Raw genomic sequence first — 18,337 nt, 5'->3', positions numbered from 1 at the left:
TTTCTCAGCTAAGCTGTGTGAGCTGGACGTGAACCGGCCCTGCCCCAGTTAACACCAGTGTGCATCAATCCGGGTGAAGGAGCCTCCTGGTGAGAGCCAAAGGCTGTGGCCTCACACAAACAGCACCCAACATCAGAAACCCTGCCTCCCCAGGCCCGTCTTCTGTGACAGGACACAGTCATACTTCTGGCTCCCATACTGCACAGCCCCTGATGGCCACAGCAAAAAGGCCACCAAGAGAAGTTAATGCCTCACCGACCTCTAGTGAGGAGACCTACCTGGACCGTTTCCCTCTTACAGAGCGGAGACACTGCTGTCCATCACAGATAGCAGCTATTTGGTGAAATGGAAGTTGCTGAGATAACACAGTGGCTTGTATTTCACCACGTGAGCAGGAGATGATTTTTTTATTGATTTAGTAAGAATTCATTTCCAGAGGCTGCCGAGCACCCACCTGCAAAGGAGCGGCGTTTCAGGTTCAGCTCGTTGGCCACCCGGACCTCGGTGCACAGCTTCAGCATCAGCAGCATGGTCAGGGTCATGACGATGCTCTGCCACAGCAGGGGGGACTCGAAGCGCCTTCCAAACCTGGCAGCAGAGACTACAGGTCAGGGAGGAGCTGCAGGCCAGGCCTGCCTCTCTCAGCCAGAGCCAGCAGGTAAGTGGGGACAGAGAGCCCCAGGGCCTTAGACACCCATGGCCCCTACGGCACTCGCGCCTGCTGCCCCCTCTTCCAGGCTCCATGTGAGATGGGCTGAGGTGGGGAGGGGCCTCGAGATCCAGGACAGACAGCCAGGGACCCTGAGCTCCATGCCCATGGGCCTCTCCACACACAATATTCTCCCCTCCAGGAAGTCTGGAGATCCCACCTGAACCTGGCACCATGAGGAAGGCCCTACCTCTCCATCCCAGTAAGTCCCAGATGCCAAGGCCTGTCATGCAGAGACCCCTGCCTCTACCAGGCCACAGAAGCCCTGCTTTCTGCCTGGGAGGCAGGTCACCAGAGCACCCAGAGTGTGCATGGAAGAGAAGGGACTCTCTCCAAACTCTAGCCTCTCCCACTAGAGGAGAAGGCAGCTAAGGGCTCTCCACCCCGGGCCTCCCGCACCATGCCACCCTCGCTCCCAGACTACCAGCCCAGTGCCAGCTCAGGTTCCTGCTGGTTTTCCACCAACACAGCCCACAAGCCCACGCCGGGCAGCAGCACAATCCAAGGCTGGGGTGACTGGGGTCTCCCTACACCACCAGAACACTGTGGAAAGTGACACGTAAGCCCCATCACCGTCGCCCTGGCTAGACCTGGGACTGTGGGCTTCAGAAGTCCCTACCCTCTCTGGGCACAGCTGCCCCCTGTAATCAAGTGACTGGGGAGGCTGAGGTAGGAGGATGGCAAGTCCAAGTCCTGCCTGGGCAACTCAGTAAGACCCTGTCTCAAAATAAAAAACAAAAAGGGCTGGGGATGTGGCTCAGTGCTACCACCCTGGGTTCAATCACCAGAGGAAGGCAGGTAGGAAAGAAAGCCTCCTGCCTCACCCTAACCTGACCACTCCAGCTAGAAATGGCCTCAGAGTTTGGCCTGATAGGCATTTCCCCTGAACTTGGGGTCAACACACCACACTGGATGTCTTGCCAACTCCCAGCCTCTCCTCAACACTGAAGTTCACACACCACAGCCCCAGCCCACAAGTCACCTCTGAGGCCAGCATGGGTACAGGCAGCTGGAGGGCCTGTTACTGCAGCTCCTGAGCAGCGCCCACAGGAAGTGGCCCGTCCTCAGCACAGGGCAAAACTGGCAGAGCGGCCACTAGTCAGGCCCACACACCCAGAGCCTTGAGGACCTGGAGCCATGGCCAAACCTGCTCAGGAAATGCCTGCTACTGTGACAAGGAACATGCCAAAGTCACTCCATAAATTAAAATCAAAAAAAGCACTTTATAAAACTTGGTGGTCACACTCCTCCCAGCAACTGGTAAAAGACAAAACTGGATGTGGCCTGGTCTTCTAGCCTTGAAGAGTATATATGAGAGCTCTACACAGTCCAAGAGAAAAACAGTCCCCTTAACACAGAGAACAGATCCCCGATTCACCTGTGTGCTACCGTAAGTCAGCTTCTACAAGCCCAAACCTGGGAGCACAGTTCACTGCCAACCTGAAACCTAACACAGTAGGCCTCTCCAAGGCTCTGAACCATGGCAATCTTGCCCCTGCCCAGATCAGCAGGCCTAGCAGGTAATAAGTATGCCTGGGGGAGGAGGTGTATGTAGGGGGACAGATTATAGGCAGGCCACTGGGAAAGTCTCAGAGAGTCTCCTGTGGGGGCAGGCGGGGTGGGGGGGGGGGCAAGATGGACTCCACAGAAAGTAGGAAGAGAGCAACCTAGGCACAGGGTACATGGGGGGCCAGGGCACAGACAGGCAGGCCAGTGCACCCCCAGGAAGTGTCATCAGAGCCCTCCCTGGGAGGCCACCAGGAAATACCAGTTGAGGAACTCAGAAGAGGCTGGAACAAGACAGGGTGTGGTGGGAGCCAGACCCAGGTCAGGAGGTCCAGCTGGAAACAGGCAGCTGCAACAGGGGTTTCTGAGTCACAGGCAAGGGCTGGTGCAGTGGACTTAGGCATGCTGCCCATGTGTGCCTGTAGTCATGTGCTGCAACAGCTAATGTCCCTGGGACCCTCCATCCCCAAACCTGTCTCTTCACCGGTGAAGTGTAGGGCATATCTAAGGTTGCGGGGGATACAGAGCCAACCACAGTCGCTCTCAGGCTGGCTCTCCACCAGCTACCTGGCTGTCCAACTTACCCCAAGGCAGTCAGGTGACGGAGTGGGAAGCCTCTAGGGGTCACTATGTAAGCCTGCAGCACAATAAAATGAATTCCTGAATCAAGTTCTCAACAGGGGCCCTTCAACAAATGGCCACTGTGACCAAAAGACTACTTCCATTTTATAGATGTTCAACAGAAACACAGCAACTAGAAAAACTGGAGAAAAAGCAGTTGAAGTCTGCACCCCCCCATACCATACCACAAATCAGATTTAACTGATGTCCACAGAGAAGATGGTCCAGCAGATCTCACCCAGGGCCAGAGAGAACAGAGCTGGACATACAGCTAGCTGACTACAGGTGAGTACAAACCAAGTAGGAGACAAAACATCAAAAAGCACACTTTCCACAAAAAAATACACAAAGGACAAAAGAAAAAGAAACCAAAGCTCAATATCATTAATCTTTTTAAAAATATTTGTTTTTATTTGCAGATGGACATAATATCTTCATTTATTTATTTTTATGTATTGCTGAGGAATAAACCCAGAGCCCCACATGCACGAGGCAGGTGCTGTACCACTGAGCCACAGCCACAGCCCAACATCATTAATTTTTAAAATAGAAAGGTGCTGGTCTTTACTTTTCAGGATTCATGAGTCTGGCTGGCAAGGTGTTCAACAGCTCCTGCTCTCCTGCCTGAGGATGTGAGTGAGCACAACATCTCTGAGGGCCAGTAGCCCTGTTCCTAGAGCCACTCTGAACACCCCATCCAAGTGGGCTCTGGTGGGGTGCAGGTGCCCATGCTGCCCCCAGGGGCACACAAAGTCCTGCAATCTATTCTACAGACAGCTTCTCCACCTCCCACAGTAATAGAAAAACTCAAGTGGAAAAAAAGTTAACAGCTACTCCTCAGTGCTGAAGATATCACTCAGTAGCATAATGTTACTGCATCTCAGATACAGTGTTTCCATCCTTACAACTAACCCTGCAAGAGACAGCAGAGGCTGAGCATGCGACCCGTGCCTCACAGATTCCATAATGAGATCACAAGGCTCTGGGACCCAGCCCACCTTGCCCATTCAGCCCCCAAGACCTATAAATGTGATCCAAATAATCACATGGCACTTCTGACTTCTGACACCACAAACACCAAATCCCACATTGACATTTCATAGAGTGTGATCTGCTGAATGCTAGTTTTGCAAAGTGACAAAAATTGTAAGAAATGAGGGCATGAGAGTTACATAAGTTTCAGAATCCTTGAGTTTACACTCAAATCAGCCCCTTCCTGCAGGACTGTAGAACAGCTCTCAATAGGGGTAGGACATATCATAGGGGATCGGAGGTCTGAGGTCTAAATCCCAGCCAGCACTGTGAAATCCATGGAGCCTCCAGCTGTACCACCATCCTGGTATGTAGCAGGCTCCAGTTTCATCCACTCTGCCCCACCTACAGCCACTCTGAGTGTTCATGGGGAGTGGGGCACATATACACCTGCATGTGTGCATGGTGGTACATTTCAAGTATCACTCCTGCTAAAGCAAAAGCCCTGTGGCCCTGGCCATGCCTGACATCAGGGAAATCCTCAAAATCTGTAGGATCAGAGGTTGCTGGCCCGGAGCCTGGAAGGAGACATTCACAGGGCTGTGAGGGGCTCCAGGGATATAAGGATCAGCACATGGCCTTGGCCAGCAGGGTTTCCAAGGTCCTTCAGAAGCACTGGGGACATGTGGCAGACTATCCTCAGGCCCACTGTGCAAGGAGCAGGGAAGGGGCAGGCTAGGCTGCAGACCAGAGAAGGGCCATCACCCTCTGGGTCCTCCTCCCAGTCTTCTGGAACATGCTGGGGAGCCAGGGCCTATATGTGACCAGAGAAGCCTGAGTAGCCCAGGACAGCTCAGTATGTGTTTCTACAGAAAGGAACACCTGCAGACAAGCCTGGCACCCCCAGGAAGGTGGCCCTGTAACCCCTAGGGGAGCACTCAAGGGCCTCAGAGGCCCCAGCGCCAAGGCAAGGACACCAGTTCCTGTGTACTTCTCCCCTGGGAGCACTAGGGGCAGTCTCCAGGCAACACCAGGACACTGGCCTCACTTATGACTTCCCCACACCATATGCTCACATGTATTTTCTTTTTTAAATTCTGAACAACAGCATACTGATGGAAACACTCAAAGGGGCACTTTTTCCCATTCATCCATCAACTTCATGTGATTCTCCTCTATTCTGGAGAAAGACAAGCCTGCCCTCCTTCACAGTCTGGACACTGTGCCTGGGCTGCACTGAGAAGCCTGCCCGGGAGTGTGCCCCACTCTGTTCATGCTCCAGGTGAACGACATCATTGAACACAATTTTATCTCGGAAGCTATTTCCATTCAACCTGAGATAAGTCCACTTCAGGGCACCCAGTCCCATCACGGGGTACCTAGGGACCTCCACCCTCAGCCAAGGGACAAGGAGGAGGAAGGGAAAAATCTTCAAAACGTGGTCTTACAACTTTCTTCAGACAACAGTGAGAGCCTCCTCAGAAGTCTCCTGGCCCAGAGACAAAGCTCAAGGTATCCAACATTGCTGCAGTGATCAAACCTTCCCACTCCACCAAATTCTTACATGATTCAACTCACTAGTTCGACTTCTAAAAATCCCAGACAGGGGCAAAACCCACTCCCAGGGCTATTCAGCATCTGGCCCAGGGCAGAGCAGAGAGAACCTGCAGCTCATGAGTTCAGGGAGTCTCACATTGGAATGTACACTTCAAACAGGGACATTTTACTTAGTGTGAATCATACCTCACTAAGGTTGGCTTGGTGCTACTGGTTGGATGCTACTTAGCAAAAGGCAGATACATGAACACTCAAACTGCATCCAGAAAGTGGGGAACTGCCTGAGCCTTTCTTCTGGGCCCCTTCAGCTGACCACCCTCATGAAGACTTCCTATCAGCACAGAAGCCTTGGGACCAGTCAGAAGAAGGAAAAATGCCAGACCTCTTTAACCTTAGGATGAGGCTATGATAGCTCTCTCTTCATTTCCTCTGAAAATTCACCCTCCAAATTATGTCTGCTTTAGCAACTGTTAAACTAACCTCAACTTCCTCGCAGAACACAAATGAGAGTAAGAGGAAACTGGCTTGAGAGAAGCAAGAAGACAGTCTCCAACTGAGTACTATCCAGAAGGTCGGGCTTCCTTTCTAAGGAAAGCAAAACCACACCAGCTAAGAGTCCGCCAGGCAGAGGGCCCCTTCCCATCACTAGAATCAGTCCCAGGAAATGCTCACAAAGAGGAAGTATCAGATACAGACAAGCCACTCATCAGATAAAAAGGCAGATCTGGAGACTGTATTTGAGAGTATTCCACCTTCTCCAGAGAAATATTCTAAGAAGTTCAGTGACTGCGGAGGTCCCACACTAGCCAGCCGTAAAATGGGCGCCTGAGCCACCGGAAGGTGTGAATGGCCCCTCTGAGGAAGTAGACACCTCCACCCTCGCCTCTCATCTGGAACAGACCCCCAAAGACAATGCCATCTCCCCAGGCACCCTCAGGTCAAGGCCCAGCTTACCAGAAGAGGATCCGTAAAATACTGGCCACCAGGAGCACCAGACACACGTGGGTGGAGAAGCCGTCGGCGTTCTGAGTCCTCCTGATGTCCCTGTACTGCGGGATGTACGGCACCACGCCCCCAAAAACCATGGCTGCGGCGGCCCCCCAGGAAACCAGCCGATGGAGCGGGACCAGAAGCCAATCCAAACCTTCTGCCTCCATCCCGGGCACCCGGCAGCCCTGCCGTCCGGCCGACGTCCACCTGGCACAAGCCCCAGCGCTCTCACAGCTCCAGAATCCGCACAGTGACGTTCACCTCTACATTGCAGCCGCTATCCTGCGCGATCCTCCACCAGCGGGGTCTGGCAATGGAGGACGAGAGTCAAGAACTCCTGGTAGAAGCTTGGCTCAGGCGCACCACTTCCCGCTGCCCAGCTGTTGGGCCTGTGGGGCCAGTGAGGGCGGCGCTCCGGAGGCCGAAGCTGACGCTCGCACCAAGGGCACCTCAGGGCTGGCGGCAGGGGCAGGACCCCCTCCCGGGACGGGGGCGGCTCTGGGAGCAGGAGACGCGCGCCGGGCCTTCTCTCCAGCAGGCAGCTGGTAGGACGGAGAGCGCCTGGCCAGAGCGGGGAAGGGCGCAAGGCCGGGGAGCGGGGTGAAATGGGAAGAGGGTGCATGGCGGTGGGAGGAGGGCGCACGGCCTTGGGGTAGAGTAAGAGGAGGGTGCATGTGGGTGGGGAGGGCGGACGGCGGGAGGAAGGAGGTGTACATCCCGGGCGCAGTCACCACTGGGGTGACAGGGCCTGGGGAGCAAGTCAGCCGTGGGGGAGGGGCGGGCGCGCGCCCCGGCGGGGGGTTCGGGGCGCGGCGGAGGCCGTGATCGCGTGGCCGACCGGGTGTCCTCGGCCTCCCTAGGGCGTCTCAGAGCGCACCCTGAAAAGGACAGACGGCCGGGCGGCCCCGCGCCCAGATCCGCGCCCCGCGCCCCTTACCCGCGCTTGCCACGCCGGTCTGTCCGTCAGTCTGTCCGCGAGGGCGGGGAGCGCGCCCCTGCGACGTCACAATGGAAGGCCCCGCCCACTCCGGGCCCGCAGGAAGGCGGCGCGGGTCCTAGCGCTCGCCAGCCAGGGCGTGACGACGCCGAGGACCCGACCCCTGGCTCCGTGGGGGCGGGAAGGGGCGGTGGGCGTTTGGCTCCACCCCTCTAGGCAGCCTGGGTTAGGAAACACCTGGCTGGCTGGGCAAGTCTTCGGGTGCCCGAGTGAACCTGTTTCCATCAGCCCCGGCTCGCGAATGGGGTCGGTGTAGACGCCGAGCGCTGCCACCTAGAGCCAAGGACGCAGTCCTGGGGAACCAGAGGGAGCCCTGGCCAGGGAAGTCCCGTCCTGGGGAATGTCGCCGGGCGCCCTGCGGGTAACAGAGGAGCCTGTGCGGGGCCGGCCACGCTGGTCCAGTTCGGAAGTTCACAGTCCTGGAGACCACTGAGCCCTGGAGGAGTCGCACAGGTCCCGGCGGGGTTGGGTTTCTCTCCAGGAAACGGAGCCCTGCCCCGTGCAGGGTCATAGACATTTCCTCCATTCCAGGGACAGCGGCCCAGGCGTCACCGTCACCGCGGCGGAAGCTTCCCGGCGCTCTTAGCTGCTGGGCGACTCCGGGGCTGGCATCAGCTGGCATAAGCACACCAGGGTGCCCAGTTTGTTGAGCCTCTCCTTCTGCCTTCGGTTGTATGTGGTCAATCCTCAGGATGCCCGTTGAAAGAAAAAGAACAAAGGAATTTCTGAGTGTGTCAGCTCGCCTGGGAGTGCTGGAGTCGAGCCCATCCCAAGACCTGCTAGGGACCCTGGGAGGCCAGCCTCCAGCGCAGAGAAGAGGACCACAGTCCCTTAGGAAACACACACACCACACCGGCTTTGCTGGAGGCCCTTCCTACAAAGGGGAGCATCGCAAAAGGGGCACTAAAATGGCAAGTGGGTGGGGGCCATGGCTCCAAGTGTGGCCAGTCTCCTCACCAGTTCACCCCTCTCCCAGATCTAGTTAGCCTGGCCTCCTGTTTCCCACTCTGCTGGCATGGTGGAAAATCGTGAGAATACTGATCTAAGAGCAGGAACACTGACCAGCAGCCTGACCCCAAAGACCTAAGTGAGTACATCTCTCACCTCTGTTGTAGTTTGGAACTCAAGTGTCCCCTAAAGGTCATGTGTTGGTGGCTGGGTCCCCCGCTGATGGAACTCTTGGGATGTGGTGGAACCAGAGGAGATGGGCCTGGTGAAAAGAAGTGAGGTCTCTGGGGACATGCCATGAGGTGGGCAGCTTTGCTCTACCACACACTCCCTGCCATGCTCTGCCTGGACACAGGCCGCAATGTTGGGACCTCCAATACCATGAGCCAAAATAAATCTTTCCTTCTTCTAAGTTTATACTCTCAGGTCTATTTTGTCACAGTGGCAGAAAGCTGATGAACACACCCTCCAACCTCCAAGGCTCAGAGACATTCTCTCTGAGCCAGCACTGTTCAGTGTCCAGCAGCAGAACCCACACCAGAACAGACAAAAAAGATTGTGGCAGGGTCAAGAGCAAAACTATCCCACCCTCCCCCACATGCTAAATCATCTAGAATGTTCCCATTCCTGACTCACAGGGGCATCTAGGGAGTCACAGCTGCACACCTTGTTGGTCCTGCTCTCTAAGAGGTCATGGACTCACTCAGGCAAGTTGGCTTTCTGCTCCTCAATGTTGCTGGGGATCCCTCCAGGACAGCCTTGCATTCTGGTCCTGGGCCACCCCCACAGGCAGAGGCAGACTGTTGTCTGCAGAGCTGGCTTCACATTTGCATGTCCCCTGCCTGGGATCCAAGCAGAAGGATGTCCAGCTCACCACAGATGCTGCACCTGTACCTAACTCCCGCCTTCCCAAGGAAGCCGGCCACACTGTGTGGTGAAAAGTGACCTCAGAGATGTCCTGACTCCAACAGCCTGTGAGGGCCTCTGTACACAGAAAACACTCGTTTTTGTTTTTGTTTTGGGCAGATGCAATTAAAGATCTAGAGACAGGGAGATCATCCTGTGGCCCCAAATACAGTCTCATGTATCTCTGTAACAAGGAGGCAGGAAACTTGACCCAAGAAAAGAAGGCATGTAAAGATGGAGCAGATAGGTTTGAAACCCAGGCCTTGAAAGCTGAAGGGATGCAGCCACAGCCAGTGGACACCTGTGGCCAGCAGGTTTGGGATTCTCTCCAGGAGCCCATGGAGGTGTCTGGCCTGCCAACACTGTATTTCCACCCTGTAAAACGATTCAGACTTCCAGCCTCCAGAACTGGAAAGAACAAAGTTCTACTGTTAAAGCCTCCTGGGTTGTGGTCATTTGTTACAGGGGCCACTGCAACCTGACGCAGGACCCAGCAACAGGTAATGACCAGCCATTGGACCTGTGGCCTTGGAGAGGAAGCTGAGCTACTCCAAGCACTTCTGCCAGCTCTGTTGGGGAAAATCAAGTCACAAGGTTTGCCCTCCACCCCAGGAGACCCATTAAAGCCTGAATCCGACTGGGAGCCACTTCAGCAGGTGCCTAACAAACTCTACTTCTATAGGGGCAAATCCAAATCACCCTAGTCACCACAGCTGGGCCTTAGAGGCGACCTCCCTATTCCCCGCCCACCTTTCCCTCCAGGAAGATACAAAGGAGGGTGATTGGAGATGCCACCCCAGGACCAGGGTTAGGGCTCAGAAAAGGAATCCTGCTAGAGAGAATTTGTAGTGCAAAATGTGCGTTTGCTTGCAGGTGTTCTTTGTTCTTGTTTATGACTTTCTTCTCATCCTCTGCCCACCCTGTTCCCTCACTGTCATTGGTGTGAGCACACTGGCCTCCCAGAGGACACGCACCCCACCCCTTCCCTGCATCTGCTGGGTGGGCCTCAGCTCTCAGCCCATGCAGGGCTCCTGCAGCTTCCCTGTAGGAGCCAGACATGGAAACTTTTCACCTAGAAAAGCAGCCTTTTCATTTTTTTCTCAGAGTTGGTGTTTGATTCCCAAACAATTCTGGGGCATGGTAGTTGGCCTGGAAAACACTTGGAGAGGCCTGGGACACAGCATCATCCTGCTGGGGAGCACCTTCACGAATTCAGGCGGTGTGAAAAGCCAACCAGCAGCTGCACATGGTAATTCCGTGTATATCACCTCTTTAAAGGGCCAAAACTTCAGAAATAGAGGAAAGATCAAGGATTTGCACTGGGGACAGCATGGGGGGGGGTGGGCTGGATCCTGGGGGTGATGGAACAGCCCATCATGTACCTTGATGCACACAGGAACACCCAGGTAAAAGTGATCCAAATGCAGAAAGGGGGTGTGCTGTGCTGCTTACAACTGCATGTGGGTCTGTAGTTGCCTCAAGAGAACAGTCCAATGAGGCACTCAGTGAAAAGTGGCATAGTACTGAAATGTATCCAGTCAGACACCAGGTAGGTCCAGGTCAAGGCATGTGCCCTCTGCCCACGAGGGCTTTTGAGGAAACCCATACCTCTTTAAGGCTAAATTGACATCATTTCAAAATTCTTAATAATGTCCACCCACAAGAGCACCTGAGGATAAAACAGTGGCCACCTGGTGACCCTTGGGGTTACAGGTGAGTATCATGGACCATGGCTTCAGCCAGAGCAGCAGAGGTGTGAGCTCCAATGCCCTGGCTTGCAGAATTCATAATGAATATCCTCAGTCTACTTAGCAAATGCTTGAAACCCTACAGATCTCACCAACATATGTGTCAAGTACTCTATGTGCCCCCAGCTTCACACCAGTCACCCCACCCCCACACCTCGGATGAAATCCAGGAGCCTCATTAGAGGGGCAGCACTGAGTCCTCTTCACAGGGAGGCTGACTGGCCAACTTCCACTCACTCATTCAGCAAATAAATTCTAGTATCTGCCATGTGTCAGCAGGCATTGTGCAAGGTGGATTCAGAGCTTCCCATATAAATGTTGGAGTCTGAGGCCCAAAACACCATGCTGAGCAACAGAACAGATGGAGGACAATGTACACATGCCCATGTCCACTCTGAAACCCAGTGTCAGGGCCACCCTGCACACGAGCTAGGCACACCCCGATTCCATGGCACAGGCAGGACCTGGGCAATAACCCCTCAAAATCGTGGGAGCCAAGGACAGCCCCGAGGCTTCTTTGTGGCCCAGTTTGATAGCCCAAAAAGTTACACAAAGGGGGGTCACAGATACCAACACTCTGAGGAGCATAACACAAGTTTACATTTTGCTGGCCCCGGCATCAGAATTTATGGAGATCTTGGAGACTCAGAGAGGGTCGTTGTCCAGCCAGGGAAGGCCAGAATTTATGAGGCTCACTAAGGTTTAGGAAAGGGTTGTTATCTGGTCAGGGAAAACCGGACCTGGGTGAGTTCAGGGCACGGGCAGGCATTCCAATCAGCTTTACAACATCAACTAATGGCCAGGCCATACAGACATCCTGATATTTTTACAGAAAACAGAAACGAATCCTTCATAACTTGTGACAAGCTGGCTTCTAATCTAATGAGATAACTAGGCTAGGTATATCAGTGTCATCTTGTGGCTTCTCAGATCCAGCAGCTGAGCCCTGGCCTGAGTCAGAGTGGGCCTCAGGCTGTGGACTATTGACAGTGCCCGCAACCTAGGGAGGCACACCCTTCTTTGTGTGTGTATTCAGGAGGCAGACAGGACTCAATATATCTTATTTCTCATCCTAAATAAACCACAGTAGCACACTGGCACCCATCTAAAGTCAAGAACACAAGGTCCTTTCTGCCATGTCCCCCTCTCCTGCTTTCCTAGATTTCTGTGCATTCAGAGCTTTAAGCCACATGAACCCCCTGGGGTCTGGGTGTTGAAAGCTACGCAGAAGCTGACAGTGGCTGCTGCTGGACAGCCAGGTTTGGGAGCTACTGCCTGTAGTCTCAGGAGACAGCGCCTTAGAGGGGCTGCTGATTCCTGCAAAGACCCAATGTCACACTGGGGCTTCAACTGCACAGTAAATAATTAGTGGGATTCAAAATGTAGTTGATGAAAGTCACATTTAAAAAGTTAAAAGTTTAGATCATGAAAATATCATGACTATTTTATAATAAATAAAAATATAATGTATACGCAAATCTTTTCCCCAACAGAATTTTACAGAGATTTCACAAATGCACAACAATGGAAGAGCAGCACAAAGAGCCCGTGGTAACCACAGCTCAGCTGGCAGCACCTCCTCCCGCAGCCCAGAGGCTGCCCTTGAAACTGGCGCCATGCTAGATGGGAGGCCTGAGGACTGGGCCTTCCTCAGGCACTCACTCTCAGGAAAGCTGCTTCCTGCCTTCCAAACTTACCTTCTGCTCAGTGCTCTGCTTCTTAGGCCCAGTAATAGGAGCTTCACCCTTTATTCCCAATTGTCCTCACACCAGGGAATTGTGGCCTAATTTCTACATCCTCAGCACATTTTTATAAAATTTAATATTTAGTGTTGTATGTTTCCAGGGTCAATCATCATCCCAGCCAGGGCTCAGCAATCAATTTCTTGTTTGTTGATTCCCAAGCAGTTCTATATGCTTGCCTTAGGGCTAACAGGTGCAGGAAAGCAAACTCCGTAGAAACGATCATATCGGGCCCAAGGAAACAACTCTGGGCACAGCTGGCAATGAGTCTCCAATAGTTGTCAATCAAGAATGAGACCCAGGGGCTCCTCCTGTGTTCCAACTGGGGGATTCCAGTGACAGTCCAGTGGTCACTGGAGTGTGAGCAGAGGATGGACAGCTCGGGGCTCCGTCCTCAACTCAGGCCCCTGGGCTTTCTGTTTTTTTTTTTTTTTTTAAGTGTAAAACCTTCTTTTTTTTTTTTTTAAGAGAGAGAGAGAGAGAGAGAGGGAGAGAGAGAGAGAGAGAATTTTAATATTTATTTTTTAGTTTTCGGCGGACACAACATCTTTGTTGGTATGTGGTGCTGAGGATCGAACCGGGGCCGCACGCATGCCAGGCGAGCACGCTACCGCTTGAGCCACATCCCCAACCTGGGCTTTCTGTTTCTGAATAACAGAGAAAAGATCCATCAGTGAGTTTTAAATGTTATAACTGAGACTGTCATGCCAGTAGAATTTAGGCTTTACAGAAACAAAAAAAGTTAGGAAATAAATCTGGTCCCACAAGTTCTATTCTTCTTACTTATTAGTCACCATCAGAGGCATGAGGGAAGACTCCCCAAACATTTTGTGTTGTTTTTGTTTTGTACTTGGGATTGAACCCAGGGGTGCTCTACCTCTGAGCTACACCCCTAGATCTTTTTTTTTTTTTTTTTAGATAGGGTCTCACTAGATTGCTCAGGCTGGCCTTAAACTTGTGATCCTCCTGCCTCAGTCTCCAGAATCGCTGGGATTAAGGGTGCACACCATGGTCCCTGGCTCTGAAAAAAGTCTTTTTAGCCCAGTGCGGTGGCACGTACCTATAATCCCAGCAGCTCAAGAGGTTAGACAGGAGTTCAAAATTCAAAGCCAGCCTCAGCAAAAGCAAGGTGCTAAACAACTCAGTGAGACCCTGTCTCTAAATAAAATACAAAACAGGGCTGGGGATGTGGCTCAGTGGTTGAGTGCCCCTGAGTTCAATCCACAGTACCCACCACCTTGTCTTTTTAGTTAGAAATTTTTCTTAAACATAAGACAGCTGTATAAATATTGTCAATACCTTATAGATAGGTTTTACTTTGGTTTTTATCAAACTTGTATCTATACAATGAAAACAAAAATTGCCATTCAACCAGCAAACTGACATGATCTATTGATTAAAGCATTTTCCCCTGAACTTAGGTCCCGAATTTTTTTTTTTTTGAGAGAGGAGAGAGAGGAGAGAGAGAGAGAATTTTTGTTTTTAATATTTATTTTTTAGTTTTTGGCGGACACAGTATCTTTGTTTGTATGTGGTGCTGAGGATCGAACCCGGGTCGCATGCATGCCAGACAAGCGTGCTACCGCTTGAGCCACATCCCCAGCCCCTAGGTCCCGAATTTAACATCCTCAGTCTCCCAGGTCCCTTTTCTCTCCTCCAAAGGCAGGATTAAGAACTGATCCCTAACCAGACAATGTGGGTGAAAAGCCACACCAGCCAGGGCTAAAGCATGGGTGCTGTTTCCCGGAAGAGACGCTCTCAGGGCTCTTGGAGTCTCCAATGGGTTCTCACTGGGACTGAAGATTATGGTCAAGAAAGTAAAATATGTTTTTAAAAATTCACTGAGGGGGACTCCCTCCTCAGGACCGCTGCATCTGAAACGGTTGAGTCCAGGCTCAAGCTTGCAATAAAGGCTCTTGTGTGATTGCATAAAAAACAAAACAAAAAAACTTCACTGGGGAAGGGGAAGAAAATCACGGTTTCCTAGGTCCCAGCCCTCTTAGCATAAGGGTTCCAGCCTATGACAAGGACTTTGGGAAAACATACACATATAAAACCCACCACCATGAGTACTCAATGTCCCTGAACTGTGGTCACAGTGTTCTGCAGCCATTGCACCGTTCACCTACAGAACTTCATCTTCCCCAGCCAGACCCCAGCTACCTGACCCCTCCCCAGGGCTGTGCCCATGCATTCCCCTGGCGCCTGTGAGTCAGACTTCTCTAGGATCACTCCTGAGTGAAATCTCACAGCACGTTCCTGCATGTCTGGCTGACCTTCCAGATATTCTGGAGGCCTGCCGACACAGCTCAGGGTCTGGGATGCTCCATTTGGAGTTCACGCTGAGTTCTGTGTGCAGGTGAACACTAGGGTTGCTTCCCTTTCACGACTGTGAATGGCACTGCTGTGAACACAGGTGTGCAAGTGTCTGTTCAAGACACTGCTTCCCACGGAGCACAGAGGTGCACACATGTAGCCCCAGCTACTCTTAGGCTGAGGCAGAAGGATTATGAATTTGAAACCAACCTTCACAATTTAAAGAAACCCTATCTCAAAATAAAATTTAGGGCTGGGGATGTAGCTCAAGTGGTAGTGTGCTTGCTTGGCATGCGCGAGGCACTGGGTTTGATCGTCAGCACCACATAAAAATAAAATAAAGATATTGTGTCCACCTAAAACTAAAAAATAAATATTAGAAATAAAATAAGGGGCTGGGGATATGGCTCAATCGGTAGCGCGCTCCCCTGGCAAGCATGCGGTCCGGGATGTTGGTTATGTCTGCTGAGAACTAAAAAATAAATATTAAAAACTCTCTCTTTAAAAAAAGAAAAAAGAAAATAAAATTTTAAAATAAAAGAACTGGGGAAGTATCTCAGTGTAGAATGCTTGCCCAGCTTGTGTGAGACCCTGATTCAATCCCCAGTACAAAAAAAACCCCAAATCCTACTTTTTGTCTCTTTTGGAGGTGTTCTAAAGGGTAACAGTGGGATCACAGGGTCATTCTGGATTTTTAGGAGAGTTCCCCAGCCATGCTCCACAGTGCCTGTATCATTTGATGTCCCCCCAAGGTGCACAAGGTCTCCAACTTCTCTGCATCCTCCCTAATATTTTTTGTCTGTTCGTTTTTTTTTTTTTATATGATAGCTATCCCAATGAGTATGAAATGGCATTTCACTGTGGTTTTGGTTTGCATTTTCCTAATGAGTAGTGATATTGAGGATCTTTTTTACGTTTATTGAACAATTTATATTTTCTTTGGAGAAATGTCTACTCAAGTACTTTCCCATTTTTTCCCTGGCCCGTGCTTTGATCTTATTCCCCATGTCATACAGTGAGTAACAATATTTGCTTCACATGGGCCATTCATTGTCCAGACTATGTGAACAGCAAGCCCTAGTTCCTCTTCCAGAGATGGCATTCCACATCTCTTCCAGGGAAGTCTTTCCTACCTACCCAAGAAAACGAACACTCTTGTCTGTCTCGGACGAGTTGTGTCCTGATGATTGGAATTCAGCAGCACTTGAGGACACACACACACACACACACACACACACACCAAGGCTGAGCCTCCTTTCTCTCCCACAAGCCCCCAGCCTCACACCACCATGCACCCTGGCCCAGAGTCTGAGGCCTGCTTGGTGTGCTCAGGTTCTGGGTGAGTGGGCTCCAGCACACCCAGGAGCCTGGGGTCTACAGGTGATTGAGCTGTACTACCATGCGCTACTTCAATCTCCTGGGTCTCACCTGGCCCTGTGCCCCCCAGAGCCTGTCTGCCCAGCTCAGCCACCCATTGCCAAGGCCACATTGAAGACTTTTCCACCCCCTACCACACTTCCAGAACCTCCCTTGAATCGATTCTGATCCAATGGCCTCCTAGCCTGCTGGGTTACTCTCATGACCCCAACCCACCCTCCTCCAGTCAGAACCCCGTTTTTCCTCTGTTCCCAGCTCAGAGAGGGATCCTGGACCCCAGGTTTCCACAGGGCGGTCCCAGTTAGATAGACTTAGAGCCCACCTGCAGAGCCTCCCTTTTAGAGACCGTGGGCGATGTGCATGACAGAGGCCAGTTGACTCCGCCAGTCTGGTCTAAATGAAAGGCCACCGAAGAGGGCCACAGGGCCCTGGAACTGTGTGGCCCTGGAGCCCGGACAACTGGTTCCAGGTGAGAAGTACATGTAGGTGGAGCCAGAGGTCCGGTTTAACTGTCCATAATTCCAAAGGGATGGCCGCGTGAGGCACATGCGCAGTTGCTGGCCTCCACGGTGGGCAGGTGGGCGTTTCGGGCTGTAGTTGCAGACTGGGTCTTACTGAATCCCGCTGGCCTGGGATTCCCACTAGGTACTGGGAACTAAGCGGGCCCTGTCCGCACAGGCGTGGGATGCCAGCAGCGAGTGAGCAGCGAGTGAGTGTCCCAGGAAAACCACCGTCCCATGTCCAGCACCCTACAGAGAGGCTGGCTCTGCAATTGGCAGTGGCCCTGCCATAAGCACTAAGTTGGCTGTCCTTGCAGTGAGACTAAAGGAAAGGCATGGTCCCAGAACTTTCGGGAAGGCAGGCAGGCTGCCGGACTGGTTTCGTGCCCGTGGGCTGATGACAGGCACGCTGCCCCACCAGCTGTGGGCGACCACGCCCAGTACCTCCCATCTCTAGAAATTAGGGCACTCTCCCAGGGGCCGGGAAGGGCTTCAGCCCGGGGTCCTCTCTCTCCCTGATGATTTCCCTCTCTTTGCTTAAGCTGGCCCCAGACAGTCCAGGTCCTTGAAACAGGGAAACGGGCTTGGCCTCCTGGCCACTCACCTGCGTCTTCTGGGGGCAGAGGCAACCTTTTCTCCCTAGACCTCCCCCACTTGCTCACAGCCACCTTCAAAGAGAAACCAGACGCGGTGGGACAGGATGTTGGCCTGGAGCCTCCGCAGAGGGGGCTGGCCCACTGCCAGCATCCAAGAGCAGCTGCTGTCCCTCACCCTCCAGAACCAGCGTCCTCTTCAGAGCCCTCACAGTAAAACATGCCCTGGGCGAGGGTGGGGGGAGTGGGGTGGGGGTGGGTGTACATATAAAAAGGACCCTGCACAATGGAACTGCTTTTTTTTTTCTTTTAATATTTTTTTAGTTGTCAACAGACCTTCTATTTATTTATGTGCAGTGCTGAAAATCAAACCCAGGGCCTCACAGAGCTAGGCAAGCACTCTCCCACTGAGCTGCAACTCCAGCCCATGGAGCTGATTTTAACAGCCTCCAGGAGATAATTCACAAGCGGAAGAATGGGAGGTTCATGCTGACCACCATTACCACCATCTAATGTTGGATTACGTTCACCCAAATTAAGCAGCTTCTTTCCTAAAAAGCAGTCCCCCATTCTCCAAATGCTGGGTGACCGAGGTCCACTTCCTGCTTCCATCTCCAGGCCTCTTCCTATCTCCTGGTGGGTGAACTCACCAGTTCATGTCCTGGGTTGACCTCTGGTCACTTACCATCTCTACTGGTCCACTTTCTGGGGTGACTGCCAGTCACTTCCAGTCTCCTCTGATCACTGGTCCAGTACCAAGGGTAACCAGGTCCACTTCCTATCTCCAAAGGTGACACCAGTTCATTTCCCATATCAATGTGGGGGAAACTGGTCCACTTACTGTTTCCACAGGTG

The 18,337-nt window shown here is 52.4% G+C and overlaps 2 protein-coding genes across 5 annotated transcripts in view; both read right to left on the bottom strand.

The window, feature by feature from the left end:
* The window catches only part of Slc66a2 (solute carrier family 66 member 2), a 30,186-nt gene extending 22,302 nt beyond the window's left edge, over nt 1-7,884 (bottom strand). For all 4 annotated transcript variants that reach the window (XM_026381128.2, XM_026381130.2, XM_026381129.2 and 1 more), the window contains exons 1-3: nt 7,293-7,884; nt 6,320-6,662; nt 455-588 (exon numbers count right to left, since the gene is read on the bottom strand). In XM_026381128.2, the coding sequence (XP_026236913.1) occupies nt 455-588; nt 6,320-6,522 (337 nt within the window). In that variant the 5' untranslated portion in view covers nt 6,523-6,662; nt 7,293-7,884. The remainder of the gene's footprint in view (nt 1-454; nt 589-6,319; nt 6,663-7,292) is intronic.
* A 5,301-nt stretch (nt 7,885-13,185) lies between these two features.
* The window catches only part of Txnl4a (thioredoxin like 4A), a 38,099-nt gene continuing 32,947 nt past the window's right edge, over nt 13,186-18,337 (bottom strand). Inside the window, exon 6 of the transcript XR_013342361.1 lies at nt 13,186-13,343. The gene's annotated coding sequence lies outside the window, so the exon portion shown is untranslated. The remainder of the gene's footprint in view (nt 13,344-18,337) is intronic.

The sequence above is a fragment of the Urocitellus parryii genome, chromosome 13, assembly GCF_045843805.1.
Source record: "Urocitellus parryii isolate mUroPar1 chromosome 13, mUroPar1.hap1, whole genome shotgun sequence".
In the NCBI taxonomy this organism is placed as follows: domain Eukaryota; kingdom Metazoa; phylum Chordata; class Mammalia; order Rodentia; family Sciuridae; genus Urocitellus; species Urocitellus parryii.
This window is presented reverse-complemented; position numbering and strand designations above follow the sequence as displayed.